Consider the following 16,093-nt stretch of genomic DNA (forward strand, 5'->3'; position numbering starts at 1 on the left):
AATATTCTTATCAATTCATTATATCCTATTTTTTAAAAGGTAAAGATAAAACATAAAGAAAAATGTAAGAGGCTCTTATGGACTTTCATTTTTCATTTCAAAATAGAACATAGTCCATTCCATCTTTCAAAAAGGACTGGCAAGCTTGAGCCTTTGGGATGCAATAGAATTAGAGCAGTTTTAGTTTTAATGATTAGGGTTCAGTGATCTTCCAAATGCCAGAGAATTCAAACGGTGACTGTAAAATCTTTCTGATAATTTCAACAAATTTTCCTAAAAAGAACTTAAGAGTTAAGATTTAAGTGTGGATTGAAAAATCTAGTAATACAAAACAAAAGCATAGTTTTTTTTCTTATGTCCTAGGGATTTGAACTTTGACACAATATTGATGCTTATTGAGATACTTTTTACAATTTGTATATCTCCATTTAGTTCTGATATTAAGAATAAATTATTTAAAAAGTTTCACCCTGAAAAAAATAAAATTCCCATTAAAAAAAGAAAGACTTATTTGAAAACCAGTTGGGCAGGTAATCTCTGGAGGTCTCACCTAATTCTGTCAAATATAAAGAGAAATATATTTAATAAATGGGGGTATAAAATATACTTTTATTATACATTTATCAATAAAGTTAGCAAGTTCTACAGTTTGGGTGGATAAAAAAGGAAAGAAACAATCTCTGATTAAATAGCATGCTGACTTTTTTCTTTGTAGATAGAAGCAGGAGAACCTAGTGATGTAAAACACAGACATCAGCATCAAACAGATCTGGGTCTGAGCCTCATTTTTATGACACACTAACTATGAGCCTTGAAGAAAAGTTACTCAACCTTTTCAGGCTTCAGTTTCCTCATCTGTAAAATAATCAAGCCTTAAGTGATACATGGCAAGTGCTCAAAAGATGGGATGTCCCCTCCAGTTTTCTTTTTATCATTCTCTTGAGTTGTGGTAATCACATATATATTCAACTCTCCACCTTGGAAAAAAAAGCACATCTAACTAAACTTTGGAGAGCTCAGTGTGTTAGGCCTCTGCACAGCCAGAGCAGGGATGGCCCTCCATGGGGACTCTGGGGGGAAAGTGGCACTGAGGTGTGTGCCATGATGCGGACAGAAGGGATAGAGGCAGGACTAGAAGCAGCAGTGTTAGTCCTAGACTTAGAAGATTCATGGACACATAACCTATAATGTAGCCAGCAGAGTTCTGATTATAATTAGGTGTATTCAGAGCAGGCCCAGTGAAAATATTCTTAGGTCTGGAATATGTTCACCTAGATATAACTACCCTTACCCTACTTTAGTCAATTTTTGCGTGAATAACCATTTGGCGTTGAGTATATTTGCTTAAAGATAACATCATATTCATGTAATTAAAAATTCTAAAAATATTTAAATAGCACATACAAACTTTGACAGAGAAGAATTTTAAGGATTTTAATATAAAAACAGTGAGAACCTTTGATTACTGACCAAAAAGTCAGAATGCACACTTTCTCTGTTTTATATGGTCGAAGTGGAAATATTAATATTGCATTCTAATAGGGAGTGGTTGCAGGGCTAAGGCAAAAACATACCCTAGAAAGAACATGCAGGTTAAAAAATAATATGTTAACACATTGTGAACATATTTCTTCTTACCTATTCAGTGCAAATGCATAATGAAACCTCACATGATGATGGGAGGCCAAATCAAAGGTTGGCAGCTTTTCTAAAGTCTCTACCAGCTTCACAATAGAATCATATTCCTTTTAAACAAGAGGAGAACAGCAGAGAATTAAACCACTAGGAGAAAGTTCTGACAATGACATGCTGTTTGACAACCAGATATCTGAATCTGAGTAGGGCATTAAAAAAAGAACTGAAATCCAAGGGATACATTGAAAAAGCTAAAGCCAAGGTGAAACTTAAAAAAAATAATAAGGGTTTTGATTATATAGATTAAAACATTAGAAATATAGAGTTACCACATCTAACTAGCAAAAACAATAAACCATCTAACATGATAATGCTATACTGACTTAATGAGGTGGTTGTACTTCTCCATGGAACCAGATTCCTGGTATTAGTGCCCTATCAATTACTTTCAGGGAAATAATTTCCAAAATATCAAGAATATGGAGTGCGTGAATGAACTTCTGTTATAAGCAACAAAACTATTTCATTTCAACATGAATAAGCTACTCTAGTCATAGGATCCTAAGTGCCACATCTCTTCACATGTGTGAATCTCTGCTGTTCACACGGAGGTTTACTCAGGCCTGAAAGGCTGAAAATAAGAAACCAGAACTCACTTAAATTTTACTGTAAAAATCTAATGGCAAATCCCAACCCCAGAGAGGGTTTCACTCTACTTACCAGATTTTTACAATTTTAGGACATGTCAATAAAAATAATATGGCATATGAGTGTGTTTTATATTATATATTTTAAAAGGTTTTTTTACAGGGATGTAAAAGTACAGCATAGGGAACAGAGTGAACAATATTGTGATAACTATGTGGGGTGATCACATCCTAAGTTATAAAAATGTCTAATCATTATGTTGTATAGCTGAAACTAATATTGTATGTCAACTGTAATTAAAAAATTAAAAAGATTATAAAGTTATTTTTATACTTGGTCAACTGCATATTCTTGCTTTTGGCTAGCCGGATCTTGCACTATCAATTTTAAGCAACATAATTTCAATGGAGATATGTCCACAAAACTCTAAAAATTTTGGCTATTTGTCAAAACAAAGCTTTTACTTATTGACAGGTGTACCTGAGGCTAACAGAATAGAACAGACTGTCCCAGGGTCAGCTATGCATGCAGATTTTTCCTTTTGTTCTTTTGGACGAAAAAGACCTTTACCATACAAGTCTTTCACAATCACTAACTGTTACTCACGTGAGTCTATCTCATTCATCATAAAATCTTGGGACAGAAAGCATACGAGCGAGTCAATAAAAAAAATTACATGTACTAAGGTGAATGACTTGTTAGTTAACTGAAATTTGATGTTAACACTCCCATATACTATATACTATATATAGTATATATATATACTATACGAAATATACTATATGAAAAAGATTTTATATACTATATACTATACTATATGAAAAACATTTTAAGCATCTTCTTACCTGGATATCTCTGTAGGAAAGTAACAGATTTATGACAATATCTGCTGTCAAGACTTCAATATTATCTACTCGCTGCCGAATTCTTGCCAATTCAGCTGCCAGTTCTTTACCAGTGTGTAAATTACGAGCTTTCCTGATATCATTGAGTATAGATTCCCGGAAATACTGGCTGGTGGGAAAACACATTTTAAAAAGTTAATACTAGAAAAAATTTCAATGGAAAGTAATATTTTTATAAGGAAAAGAATGACATCTGCAGCATTAGAAGCTTTCAATCCATTAAAATGCACAGAATGGCCCAGCTGGTGTGGCACAGCAGCTGAGCATCGAACCATGAACCAGGAAGTCACAGGTTCGATTCCCAGTCAGGGCACATGCCCAGGTGAAGGGAGGCAGCCGATCGATGTTTCTCTCTCATTGATGGTTCTCTCTCTCTATAACTCTCCCTTCCTCTCTCTCTAAAATCAATAAAAATATATTTTTTAAAAAGATGCACAGAATGAACACCTCATATAAGTAGCATTATTATTATTATTTTTAAAATATATCTTTATTGATTTCAGAGAGAGGAAAGGAGAGGGAGAGAAGAGAGAGAGAAACATCAATGATGAGAGAGTCATTGATTGAGCCCGCAACCCGGGCATGTGCCCTGACCAGGAATCGAACCCCGATCGCCTGGATCCTAGGTCGACGCTCAACCGCTAAGCCACACCCAGCCGGGCATAAGTAGGATTATTAAGAAACTTGGAAGTCCTATATTTCTATTAACACTGTTTTGCTTCAGGAAGAATTAAAGGTAGATATTCTATGTTAATGAATTTTCTAAGAACCTGTGAAAAGGCCCAAACTTAAAAGGCCCAAACTTTATTTCTTATTTTATGGTTTTGAGTACAAATTGTCCTAAATAAATTAGGTGTGCCTATGATTTGAACATAATATAACTTTTACTTTCTTTTTTCTTTTAAATATGTCTTTATTGATCTCAGGGAGGGGAAGGGAAACAGCAATGATGAGAGAGTCATCGATTGGCTGCCTCCCACACAACCCCACTGGGGACTGAGCACACAACCCAGGCATGTGCCCCCACTGGGAATTGAACCATGATCTCCTGGATCATAAGTCAATGCTCAAAAGCTGAGCCATGCCAGCCGGGCTAATATTTATTTTCTGACTCAGCATCATCATTTAATAATATAAATAATGACTCTTAAATAAAAATAAATAAGAAAGCATGTAATATATTTAAATAAAATATAATAATGCTTTCAGCAATTTTTGCAGAGTTCTTGCTCTTACACTAAAAGTCCCTGGACATTTACTTGGATAATGTTTCTGTACTTTATTTTTAGCTCTAGTATCACTATAACACAGTTAGCAGTCTTTTTTATTTCTGATTTCAAGTTAGTCTGTGAATAAGTGAAAAAAATTCACTTATGAATGTGGAATATGGGGCACTATTTTTTCCACTTAGGGGATATTATACATTTTTTTCCTGCTTCTTGGCTGTCGTGTACTATATCTAAGAAACATCTGATTAGATGCACAAATAAATAAAATAGAATAACACTTCATTTGTTAAACTTACCTGGAACCTGCTTGTGCCACGTTCAGAAGTTGAATGAAACGATCCACAAGAGGTAAGCAGATGGGTCCAAGAAACAGCTCAAAGTTGGACTGCATGAGCTCTGACAAGCCCTTCATCAAGCTGCAGTCACAGCAGTAGACCTTGTTGTGTGGAGTTACCATGTAAGGAACGAACGTGTAGTTCCCAGTGCACATCTGTGGAGGGAGGCACCAGGAGGCGGTGAGCCAGCCTGCGGACTCCACACTAGCGTAATCCCAAATCTTACTTAAGTGAGAATTTTCAATAATAATCCTGAATGTGAAGGGGACCAGAAATACCTCACTTCTTACTTATGACCTATGCAATTGGAAATTTCCTCCAATTTCTTTAATTGCTTACTTCAAGTAATTAGGACTTACAGATGATACAAAAAACAGTATGGCACAGTTTCTATCAATCAATTTAAATATTTATTCACCATCTCTCATGGCTAAAGCATATGATATATGCTGTAGGAAAAACAGAGTAATTTAAAAGTTACCTTTGGCCTTCAGGGAACTTAAAAATAATCAGAGAGATACAATGTAAATAGATGAAAATAGTAAGAGCTAACATTTAAGGGCTGCCCATGTGACAGGCTATGCTGTGACTGATGCCAGAACAAAGCCGCTCCCCTCCAGGTCACTGTGTGTCAGTAATGGCTCCATTAATCTCTTAGTTACCACTAGAGACCTAGAAGTTATCCTTGATGCTTCCATTTCCTTTACTTCCCATATCCTATCAAAGTCCTGCCTATTCTACCTCCAAAACAGATCTCATATTTGTCCATTTCCCTCCATCTTCTCACCAGCACTATAAACCATGCCACCAACACACCTGGCCTGAACCACTGTAATTGACTTTCAGCTGGTGTCCCTGCTTCCATTCTTGCCCTCCAATCTATTCCCTACCCAGTTGTCAAAGTGATCCTTTAACAACCCATTTCAGATCACTTCCCTCAGTTGCTTAAAGCCCCCTCCCTTGCTCCCGAGGTGAAGATAAAACATATCACTATATTACAAGGGTCTGACTATCCAAATTCTGCCTCTCTCTAACCCTCGTCCATGCTGCTCTCCACTCACTCATTGCAACCTTCTGTTGGTTCCTAAGTGAGGGTACACTAGTGCAAACAAAAGTGGAGCTGGGAAGAAGAAAGGCAAAATCACACTCGACATGCAAGTCTGACCAGAACTTAGGGCTCAGGGGAGGGAAGTGAATGCAAAGCTAAGGATTTTAAATTACATACGCGGGAGAGTGGAAATCATGGAGAATTCAGAGCGGGAAAGAAAACATCATCAAGGATGTGTATTCTGACAGTCTGGGCAGAAAATTAGGTAGGAAACTACAAAGCATGACAAGACCAGCAGTAGTAGCGATAGACATAAGCCCTCAATGTCAAAAAGAATCATCTAGACCTGCCAACTGGTTACAGATATTGAGAGAGGAAAAAGGAGTCAAAGGTGACTCAACAGTAAGCAAGAATTCAGAAAGCAGAACCAGACTTAATTATTTATGAACATACTGCACTCTGGGGCACTTCTAATACATTAGGCAATTAATCAAACAGAACCTGACTTCCAGTTAATATATGAGAAAAAACATCAAGAGGTTTGATTTGGGGTGGTAAGGTGAAATGTTCACTTTTAGAGAGGTTAGGATTTCACGGGAGCAGGATACCCAAAGTGAAAATATCCAAAAGAGAGTTGGAAATACATGATTAGAACATAAAGAGTTTCAAGCCAAGATACAGATTCAGGAATTATTTTATACAGTTGAATCTAAGAAAATGGGAGAGACCTCTAAGAGAAAAACCATAAAGAAAGGAAAAAATAAAGGATTGAAAATTAGAATGAGATACGTGGAAAATTCAATTTAATACTGTTCCAAGAGACATGAGGAGTTCCCAGCCATATCAGCATTATGGAGAACAACACATCACTTCTCTGACCCTTAGGAATAAGCTAATGAGAAGAAACATTTACTTACCACTTGCATGTGCCAGGGAATGAATGGTCATAGTTCATAACAACCCACTGGAGAAGCTGCTACTGTCTCCATTTTACAGGTGAGAAAACAGGTAAGGCTCTGAAAAGTCACAGCTGGTCTGGGCTGTTTGGGACTCCAGCCCAGGAATTCTTTCCCTAGAGGGTATGCCATTCTCACTAGAGGGTTGGGCACCTTCCCCAGTGGCGTTTACATGCTGGCACACCAACCCTTTGCCTCAGGTCACCTTCCATGAACCCGGCATGAGCCAAGTTACTGCCACATAGCAAACAGACAAGAAGTGCCAAATGCCCTTGTGGCCAGACTTAATTATTTATGAACATTTTATTCTTTGAGGCACTTCTTGTATGTCAGGCAATGAAGCAGAAACTGGACCTGGCTTCCATTTAAAGTATGAGAAGAACTTCCAGAGGTTGAAGTTTGATTCTTAAATCAAGAACATGAAATTGTTCCTTTCTCAAGTTCTCCTTCATGCAACAATAATTGGGAGACTAGTCAGAAAGAGGAAAAATAAACATATCCTGTTTTTAAAATGTTGCCAGATTCCACAGCATGTCCACCAATTTAATCCTTTCACCCAAGCTACTGCTTAGGCAGGAAAAAAAGGCATATATATTAAGAGGCCGCTTTCCAAAGCTTCCAGAGTTTAAACTATGAATAGTTTATAAAAGAGCAACCTAATCAAATGCTCCTGTTTTAGATAAGCACTATAACAAAATCACAAAAGAAAATGTTCTGAATCTTCTAAGTCACAAAAGTAGGAAAAAAAAAGATGAAAAGACAATAAACTAGAAAAGTGATATTAGAGTTTCAGAATATTATTCTTCTGTTGATGAGTCAAGTTCTGTATCCTCAGAAGCCTTAATCTCCTGTGTATTTATATAAGACGTGAAATATAATACATTGTTGTTGCAATACTGGGCATTGAGGAATAATGCATCTGTGCAAAATGAATTCTGGGAAAGAATGACTATCAGATGTCTGGGTGTGTATTGAGCAGTTTCGGGGCAAAGAGAGACAAATGAGAGTCATGCAAACAGCAGAGAAAAACAGACTCCTGAAATTGTCTTCTTCAAACCCCAAGGAATAAGGCTTCAGAATCCTTGTTGAAAACACCCCACATCCTAAGGTTTTCCTAAATTCCTGGCCTCACAGCACTTTATTGCCTATGTTTCTGAGGCAATAATTTTTTTTTCAATTTCCCATTGTTGATGTTAAAAAACAGGGGAGGCTGAGAAGCTACAGGAGGCATATGCATGCTACTAGGCCTGAGCCAAGAGAGAGCTCAGCAGGCGTGTGGCGGGGAAAGGTGTGAGGGGTGGTTGTGGGATGTTGTGTTTTTAAAAAAGATATAACTTGCTGAGAAAAGCACTTTTTCAAAATCATGAAGGCTAGTAATATGGAAACATTTATTTCCCAAGTGGGCTCAGAAATATAACTTAGAAATATTATTACCGCAATTTCAGTTTATAAGATTGCTACCAAACCCAGAGTTTGAAGTCACTAATAATCCAACGCAAAATAAAACAATCACTGTGTGCCCTAGCTGGGTGGCGCAGTTGGCTGGAATGTCATCCCCTGCACCAAAGGGTTGCAGGTACGATTCCCAGTCAGGGCACATACATAGGTTGCAGGTTCGATCCCCAGTTGGGGTGCATACAATAAGTAATCCAACCAAGACCACATTTCCTTAAATTTCAAAACACTAAGGCATGGTCATAAAATAACACCACCAATCCCTTGGACCCATGCTTGTTTCCATGGCTATAAAAATCCACAGCTCAAAATTTAGTCTTATTCTATCTAATTATCGTCACTGTTTTAATTAAAATAATGCCAATTCTGTATTTTAATTTCTAAAAACATGAAAAATGAACATAAGTATGTGTGGAAAATGAATTAAGCTTCTGGGAAGAAATGTTCTCAGCATTCTCAACTTTTAATAAGGACACCCAGCACGTGGAACAGCAGCTTCCTCAAGTCAATGGCAACTTGGTAATAATGTGCAGTCTTCAGTCATCTTATAAACCTGCTTCTCCACATATCCAAATCATCATGGGGCATGATTAGCTCTTTCCTACCAGTCAGGTCTCAGGTAGCATTTGCTACCTCCTCTGAAAGGTCTTCCATGACCACTTGATGTAATGGTCACCCACTCTTTAGCATGTTGCCTTAGGTTAATTTTCTAATTGGTTTGTTTGCTTATTTGTTTACTGGCTTTTCCCCCTAACTAGACTCTGGCACTTCTCATTTGTTGTCTCATAGAAGAGTTATGAAATGTAGTTGTTGTCATTTTCAAGCTCCTTAGTGAATCCCTGTGGGGCCAGCCCAAAGTCTGGCACATGGTACATGTTTAATCAATATTTAATGAAAATCTGTTACACTGAATTGATGCGTGAAGCAATAACTGTTCAGTTCCTGTTGAGAGGTATAGGATGAGTTTATAATGGCAATATTATTTATGCTGCAGTGAGTCTCTTGGTAAAATCTTAACCATAGGTTTTTAAATTTCTGATCTAAGGAAAAGTTATCAATTGTACTTTTAATGCTAAGATCTTAAACTGAATCATACAGATTATTGTAGTATATTATTTCTACTCTAAGTTGCAGAGATAAATTCTTAAAAGTTTTCAAACACTGGCTTACTTTCCAAAATGAAAAATACAAACATTGGTATAACAAGGTGATTCACCTAGATGTTATTTTTCTTCAGGCATTTAAAATATTTTTAAATTTATTTCTATCACTTTTTAACTTTTGTTTAATTTTGTGCAGAGTGAGGCAGTTTGCAGTGTGATCTCAAAAACTGATATAAGACTTAAGAACTTAAATCAATATCTATAGATAAATAGGTGGTAGATAGAAATATGCATATATACATATATCTATACATGTGCATGTATATATGTATATATGTATATCTCTTAATTTGTGTATATATAGTATGTGTATTATAGATACATATGTGTAGATATACATACATACATACATATATACACATGTGTGTATCTGTATGCATGTATGCTGCTTTAGTGTCACTCATAATTCCATAAAATTGGGTATACTTCGCAAATTTTTCCAAAATGTAATTATATATTTTTTAAAAAGCAAGTACCAGTGTCACCTCCCATTCTTATAAATGAAATTTTACTATAAAGGAATATTTAGATAAAATAACCGTATTTATATTGATATGTCAGAAACTCTAAAGAGACAGAAATTAAAAATTTGTGGAGGTGAAAAAAATAAATTAATTGATGGAAAAGAAGAGATAAAAAAGTTTCTAGAAGGGTCAAGTAAAATACTCACAGTATTCTTCTGGCAAATGATTTCCTGGAAAAAAAAGAAAAAGTAAAGTAGAAGTCAATACAAAACTAATTAACTCAATAATTAACTCAATTAATTAACTAAACTATACTTTGTGGGAAATTTTGTATTAACAATTTTATCAACAATTAGAAATTTCAGGGAGTGTGGAACAAGTTTCTGTATCTGAGAAGTTTACAATCTGACAGAGGAGTCAGGAGGGCACAAAAACAGCACAAACATGTAAAATCCCAAAACTTAATCATCTGAAAATCATTTTGATAGACTTTGTATGTGCAGGGTTATCTTATCAGCCATGATTGTTTTGGAAAATGTTAAAATAAGTTTGTTTTCCTAAGTACAACCTCACTCATGTCCTGGGAGGAGACCAAGCAGCATGCTGCCTCCCGGGCAGCTAGAAATTAAAGGTATTGGCCACTTATCACAATGGGCATATCCACACATAGATAATAAGGCCATCTGTCAATAAACAGTCATAAATATAATTAAGTATTATTCAATAGGAAGCAGAATGCACTAAACATGTTACAGGCAGTATCCCTACCTTCTAGGTTGTGAGGAGTGAGATCATAAACATAATGTGGTGCATAGAAAGCTCTTCATAAAGCTAGCTATCATAATTATTATTCCTAGATGTTAAAGTAACTAGAAACATGGAGGAGAATCTAGAAAAGCCTATAGTATAAAGGCTTCACTGAGGATGGGGAATCATAATTAAGAAAAAAAGAAAGAGAACAGTCTATGGGAAAAGATGGTGTGTATGTTGTCATGGAAACAGGAAATGTAAGGCCCTTGTGGAGTCTCAAGGGCGGGTCCATCAGGCTAAGAAGGGGAGCCAGCTCTGGCAGGTAAGGGAGGAGCCATGCAAAGCTCAGGGGGCCGGGCATCATTCTTCATCCCAGTATCAACACGGGGCGAAGGGGAACCAATGAGGGCTCCGGCTTAGAGCAGTATATAACATTTAATGTTTCATTTGCACTAAAACCATTAAAAGAAATAAAAGGAGGAAGGGGAATAAATTTGAGATACAACTGCTACATTTCATATCACTTCATGGAAGCGTCTCACCTAGGTGCCTAGAAATACAAAGATAAAATAAATATAAAGTTCAGTTCCTTATCAGAGTATGTTTTTGGAGATGCATTACCCTACTACAGCTTCAGCATTGTCTGAAATCTTCAGGGGGCTTCTGGTCAGTGTTCTCCTTCACTGTACCAGAAATAACCAAAAACTGTTTTTTCCATTTTCCAGTACCCTTTAATAACCAAATAGGGAAGTAAGACAAAGAGAAAATCTAGTCTAGGTCTCAGTCCAAGAGAAGACAAAGACAACTTTTCATAGCTATTTGGGACAATGTAACTCTGAAGAGGTCATTTTAAGGATAAATAATGGAGTATCTCCAAAATTGGAAAGTGTTCATGCCTAAAATTTGGATAATTACAGCCAAGGAAGGAAGTGGGAACAGCTGGTGCGGGGCTGCTAAGTCAAATCCACTCAGGGTGGGAGCAGCAGCGGAACAAGCAACCAGGATCTCGGTTTCAGAAGGAAAGGAAAGAAGACGGGCGTTCTTGGCCAGGGAAAGCCAAAGCCCCCAGCTAGTCACCTTCTGGGTCTGCCCTCTGATGCCCTTCTGCCCAGTGGAGCCTGGCAAATTTTCCACTGAAGTTGGGGGAAAGAGAGAGATTTCCTGTACTCTCCAGCTCCATCCCCTTCCTGATTTCAAGGCTTCGAAGCTGGACGGGGAAACACCAGACTGGCTGTTGTGAACACCCTCAGCCTCACTGAGAAGATAGGACTCACCTTACTGTTCCCCACCCTGCTAAAATAAAGCTGAGAAGGCCCAGGACGAACACTCCCACACAGATCTCCCAGAACTGGCCCACCTTTTATGTTAGGAAACTAATTACACATGTGCTTACATGTTATGCTTATGTAAAAGCTCGAGGTTAAAAACACAACTCAATAATCTAACAAGCAGCTAGGAATTCATATTTCTACAGGACATACGAAATTTATGGACAGACTCAGATGAAAATGTACCTGATGACGAATCCAAGAACATGGGGTTTGACCTGCTCTGATATGGATTAGCTGTGTGTGCCCCTAAGTTACTCTATCTCTCTGGGTTTATTTCTCACCTGTTAAGAAAATATCTTCTACCTGTCTATCTATTCTGTAAGTACCTAACTTGTTTGTTTCATTGGGTTGTTTTTAAAGACCAAATGAAATAAGTATATGAAAGTACTTCAGGCATTTTAAAGCCATATGCAATATGAGTGATAGTGTTACAGATTTGGGTTTGTGCACCTATAATTTCATGCTAGTTGATCCCAATCTAAAAAATACTTGATGCACTGAGTCAGAGTCAGAGTTTCAGTCATTGTATATGTATGCATTCAGTGAGACAGTGAAAGAGTAAGCATGTTAACAGGTTTCTGGAAAATCCATCCGTAAAGCAACTTTTCAAGCAATGATTAAAGAGAAAAATACAACTAAATTTATTAAACAAGGAATAATCTTACATAATCATTATATTTCAACACAAACTGTGTCAGCATTAACTGACATGCACTTCAATCTCTAGAGAAACATTTATTCTCTAATGGATAAAATGAGAATAAAGACTGTCTTAGTGCAGAAAGATCCAAATACACCTGAGGCTTTTCTAATTGCAGCTGGGAAAAAGAAACAAAATATTCTGGAATTCAAATGTTCAAAGTGTATGTAAATTATCCTGATGGATACAGAAAATTACAGACTACAGCAACCTTTTTGTTTTTGTTTTTAAAAAAAGCTTAATTATTAACTATTTCAAGTATATCAAACATATAAAAATTATCACACATCCATATACCACCTAAACTTAGAACTATAATATTACAAATATAGTTGAAGACTCCTGTCTTCCTACCCCAATTCTATTCCACAAATATCCCCTTAAAGATAGAACTATCCCGAATTTGTTGCTCATAACTCCCATGCACACTTATAATTTTATAACACAAATGTGTATAAAGCATTGTCTTGCATGTGATTACCTTTGTATAAATAATATCATATGGTACACATGCTTCTATAATTTGTTTTTTCCCCTCAACAGTTTTTGAGATACACTGATAGTGATACATAAAACTCATTTTAACTGCTCTATAATATTCCATCAAATGACTATACCCAAAGGTATTTATTCATTCTCCTATTGACAGATATTTACCAATTCCTTTGGAGGTGGGTTATTATAAACCACGTCAGCATAAACATTCTTGATTATATCTCCTTATGCATGCCAGAGACTCTTTTACAGTACACACCTAGAGAGAGAATTGCTGAGTCTTGGCGATATGCTGATTTGATATTATTAGATATTGCTAAATTATTCCTCAAAAGGTAGTGCCAATAATATACAGTGTTCTCCCACCAGCAGTGTGTAAGTTTCCCACTCTCCACAGCCCTGCCATTTGTATTATAAGGGCTTTTAGTTGTTGACCATCTAATGGTGTGCAGTGGTATTTCCTTGTTTTGTTTTGCTTTGTTTTTAGAAGCACTGTTTATAGTGAATGGAGAGTGACCTAAAAGAGAGAGAGGGAGCAAAAGAAAAGGGGGAAGAATCACAAGCATTAGAGAAAAGAGCTATAGGAAGGAATTTCTGATGACAGAAGAAATAGTTCATTAAGATAACTTCACTCTACACAACTATTTCTACCATGCCCTTTCTTTCTAATGTCAGATGCATTTCGTGTATCTGCTCCACAGCTCATTGGTCAATGGTCTTCAGACTTCCTTTCCCATTCACTGAGAGACCACATGTGAAGGTCTGATAATTTCTATTACGCATGAAATAAATCATAAAACAATTGTCACAGCAATTTCTTATTTTTAAGGAAATGTAAATCTTAGCATAGTCTGATTTACAGGCACATAAGAAGTTCTCATGATATTTATTTAAAGAAAATTGTAAAAACTGTGTCATTACAATGCTAAGGAAAAAACAGAACATCAACTTCCCTTTCTTGAAGGGCAATGATAATCTTTTTTTGAAAAAAAATTAAATATTTTACTCTTACTATTGTAAGATAGTACTTGTGATTTAAAATGGATACAAATCTTTTTGTTGCTGTTCTCACCGGAGGATAATTTTTCCACTGATTTTTTGAGAGAGTGGGAAGGAGGGAGGGAGGGAAGGGGGAGAGAGAGGGAGAGAGAGAGAATCATCGATTGGTTGCCTCCTGCATGCACCCTGACTAGGGCCAGGGATCAAACATACAACACAGGTAGATGACCTTGACCAGAAATTGAACCTGTGATCCTTCAGTGCACAGGCTCTAACCACTGGCCAACACTGGGCAGGACCAGATACAAATCTTACTGCAAGTACATGATTATATTACAGTCATGCACTGCATAACAATGTTTCAGGAATTTATGGACCACGTATCAAAAAGGGTTCCATAAGATTGAAAAATTCGTATTGCCTAGTGATGTCATAGCCGTCATGATGTTATAGCACTAAAGTTGCAAAAATCAACAAGGTTGTGGTTGAAATGGCACACAATTTTAACCTGGGTGTGGATGAAGATGACACTGAGGAGCTGCTACAGGTGGTTCCTGAGGAACTAACAAATGAATTGTTAGAACTAATCAGGAATGCATAGCTGAACAGAGGCAAGAGAAAAGGAAACTGCAGAAGAAACAGGAGAAAACCCAAGAAAATTCAGTGAAGCGTTTGGCAAAAGCTTATGCAGACCTCAACAGGCTCCTTCAAAGTTTAAAAATACAGACCTCAACACTAGAAGGTTTTCATTAATAGAGAGAAATTTTCATGGTGCATTATCTGCTTATAAGGAAATGAGGCTCACTTTCTCAAGGAGAGCCTCAGGCAGGTCCTTCAGGGGGTATTCCAGAAAAAGCCATTGTTATCATAGGAGATGACAGCTCCATGCCTGTTATTAGCCCTGTAGACCTTCCAGTGGGACAAGATATGGAGGTGGAAGCCAGTGATATTGATGATCCCGGCCCAATGCAGATCTGCAGATGTCGGCTAATGTGTGTGCCTGTGTCAGAGTTTCTAACAAAAAAGTTTAAAAAAATTTTATAGAAAAAAGCTTATAGCCTGGCCGGGTGTAGCTCAGCGGCTGAGTGTCGACCTAGGATCCAGGCGATCAGGGTTCGATTCCCGGTCAGGGCACATGCCCGGGTTGTGGGCTCGATCCCCAATCGGGGGCGTGTAGGAGGCAGCCGATCAATAACTCTCATCACTGATGTTTCTATCTCTCTCTCTCTCTCCCCCTCTCCTTTCCTCTCTCTGAAACCAATAAAGATATATTTTTTAAAAAAAGAAAAGAAAAAGAAAGCTTATAAAATAAGAACATAAAGAAAACATTTATGTACAGCTATGTACAAAATGTGTGTTTTAAGCTAAGTGTTATTTCAGAAGAGTTGAAAAGGTAAAAAAAATAAAGTTTATAAAGTAAAAACGTTTACAGTAAGCTAAGATTAATTTATTATTGAAGAAATTTTTTATAAAGTCTACAGTGTTTATAAAATCTACAGTGGTGTACAGTAATGTCCTAGGCCTTCACATTCAGTCACTACTCACTCACTGACTCACCCAGAGCAACTTCCAGTTCTGCAAACTCCTATACAAGTGTGCCATTTATATCTTTTATACCATATTTTTACTGTTCCTTTTTATGTTTAGATGTTTAAATACACAAATACTTAGCATTGTGAATTGTCTACAATATTCAGTACATGTCCACACAACAATGAAATCGCCTAACAACACATTTCTCAGAACATTTCCTGTCATTTAGTGACGCATGATTACATTCTAAATTATCTTTTCATATAAACTCAGACATAAATTTTAAGTACTTTTATGGTTCCCGTCAATTATTTTTTAGGAGCTAAAACTTAAAAAAAAATTTTTCCCCAGTGATTTCTTCCTGAGAATTTGCTGCCAAAGAGAAACTGCTCTCTTCAACAAAGAGCATTAGATGAAAATAAAACTGGTGTGGCTGTACTTTATAGA

General features: G+C 36.7%; 1 protein-coding gene across 1 annotated transcript in view; it reads right to left on the bottom strand.

The window, feature by feature from the left end:
* MAP3K5 (mitogen-activated protein kinase kinase kinase 5) overlaps positions 1 to 16,093 on the bottom strand; it is a 157,531-nt gene that overhangs the window by 93,466 nt on the left and 47,972 nt on the right. Inside the window, exons 3-6 of the mRNA XM_016204919.2 lie at positions 10,045 to 10,068; positions 4,714 to 4,907; positions 3,129 to 3,297; positions 1,639 to 1,745 (exon numbers count right to left, since the gene is read on the bottom strand). Of these exons, the coding sequence (XP_016060405.2) occupies positions 1,639 to 1,745; positions 3,129 to 3,297; positions 4,714 to 4,907; positions 10,045 to 10,068 (494 nt within the window). The remainder of the gene's footprint in view (positions 1 to 1,638; positions 1,746 to 3,128; positions 3,298 to 4,713; positions 4,908 to 10,044; positions 10,069 to 16,093) is intronic.

Source organism: Miniopterus natalensis, chromosome 5 (assembly GCF_054644295.1).
Source record: "Miniopterus natalensis isolate mMinNat1 chromosome 5, mMinNat1.hap1, whole genome shotgun sequence".
Lineage (NCBI taxonomy): Eukaryota > Metazoa > Chordata > Mammalia > Chiroptera > Miniopteridae > Miniopterus > Miniopterus natalensis.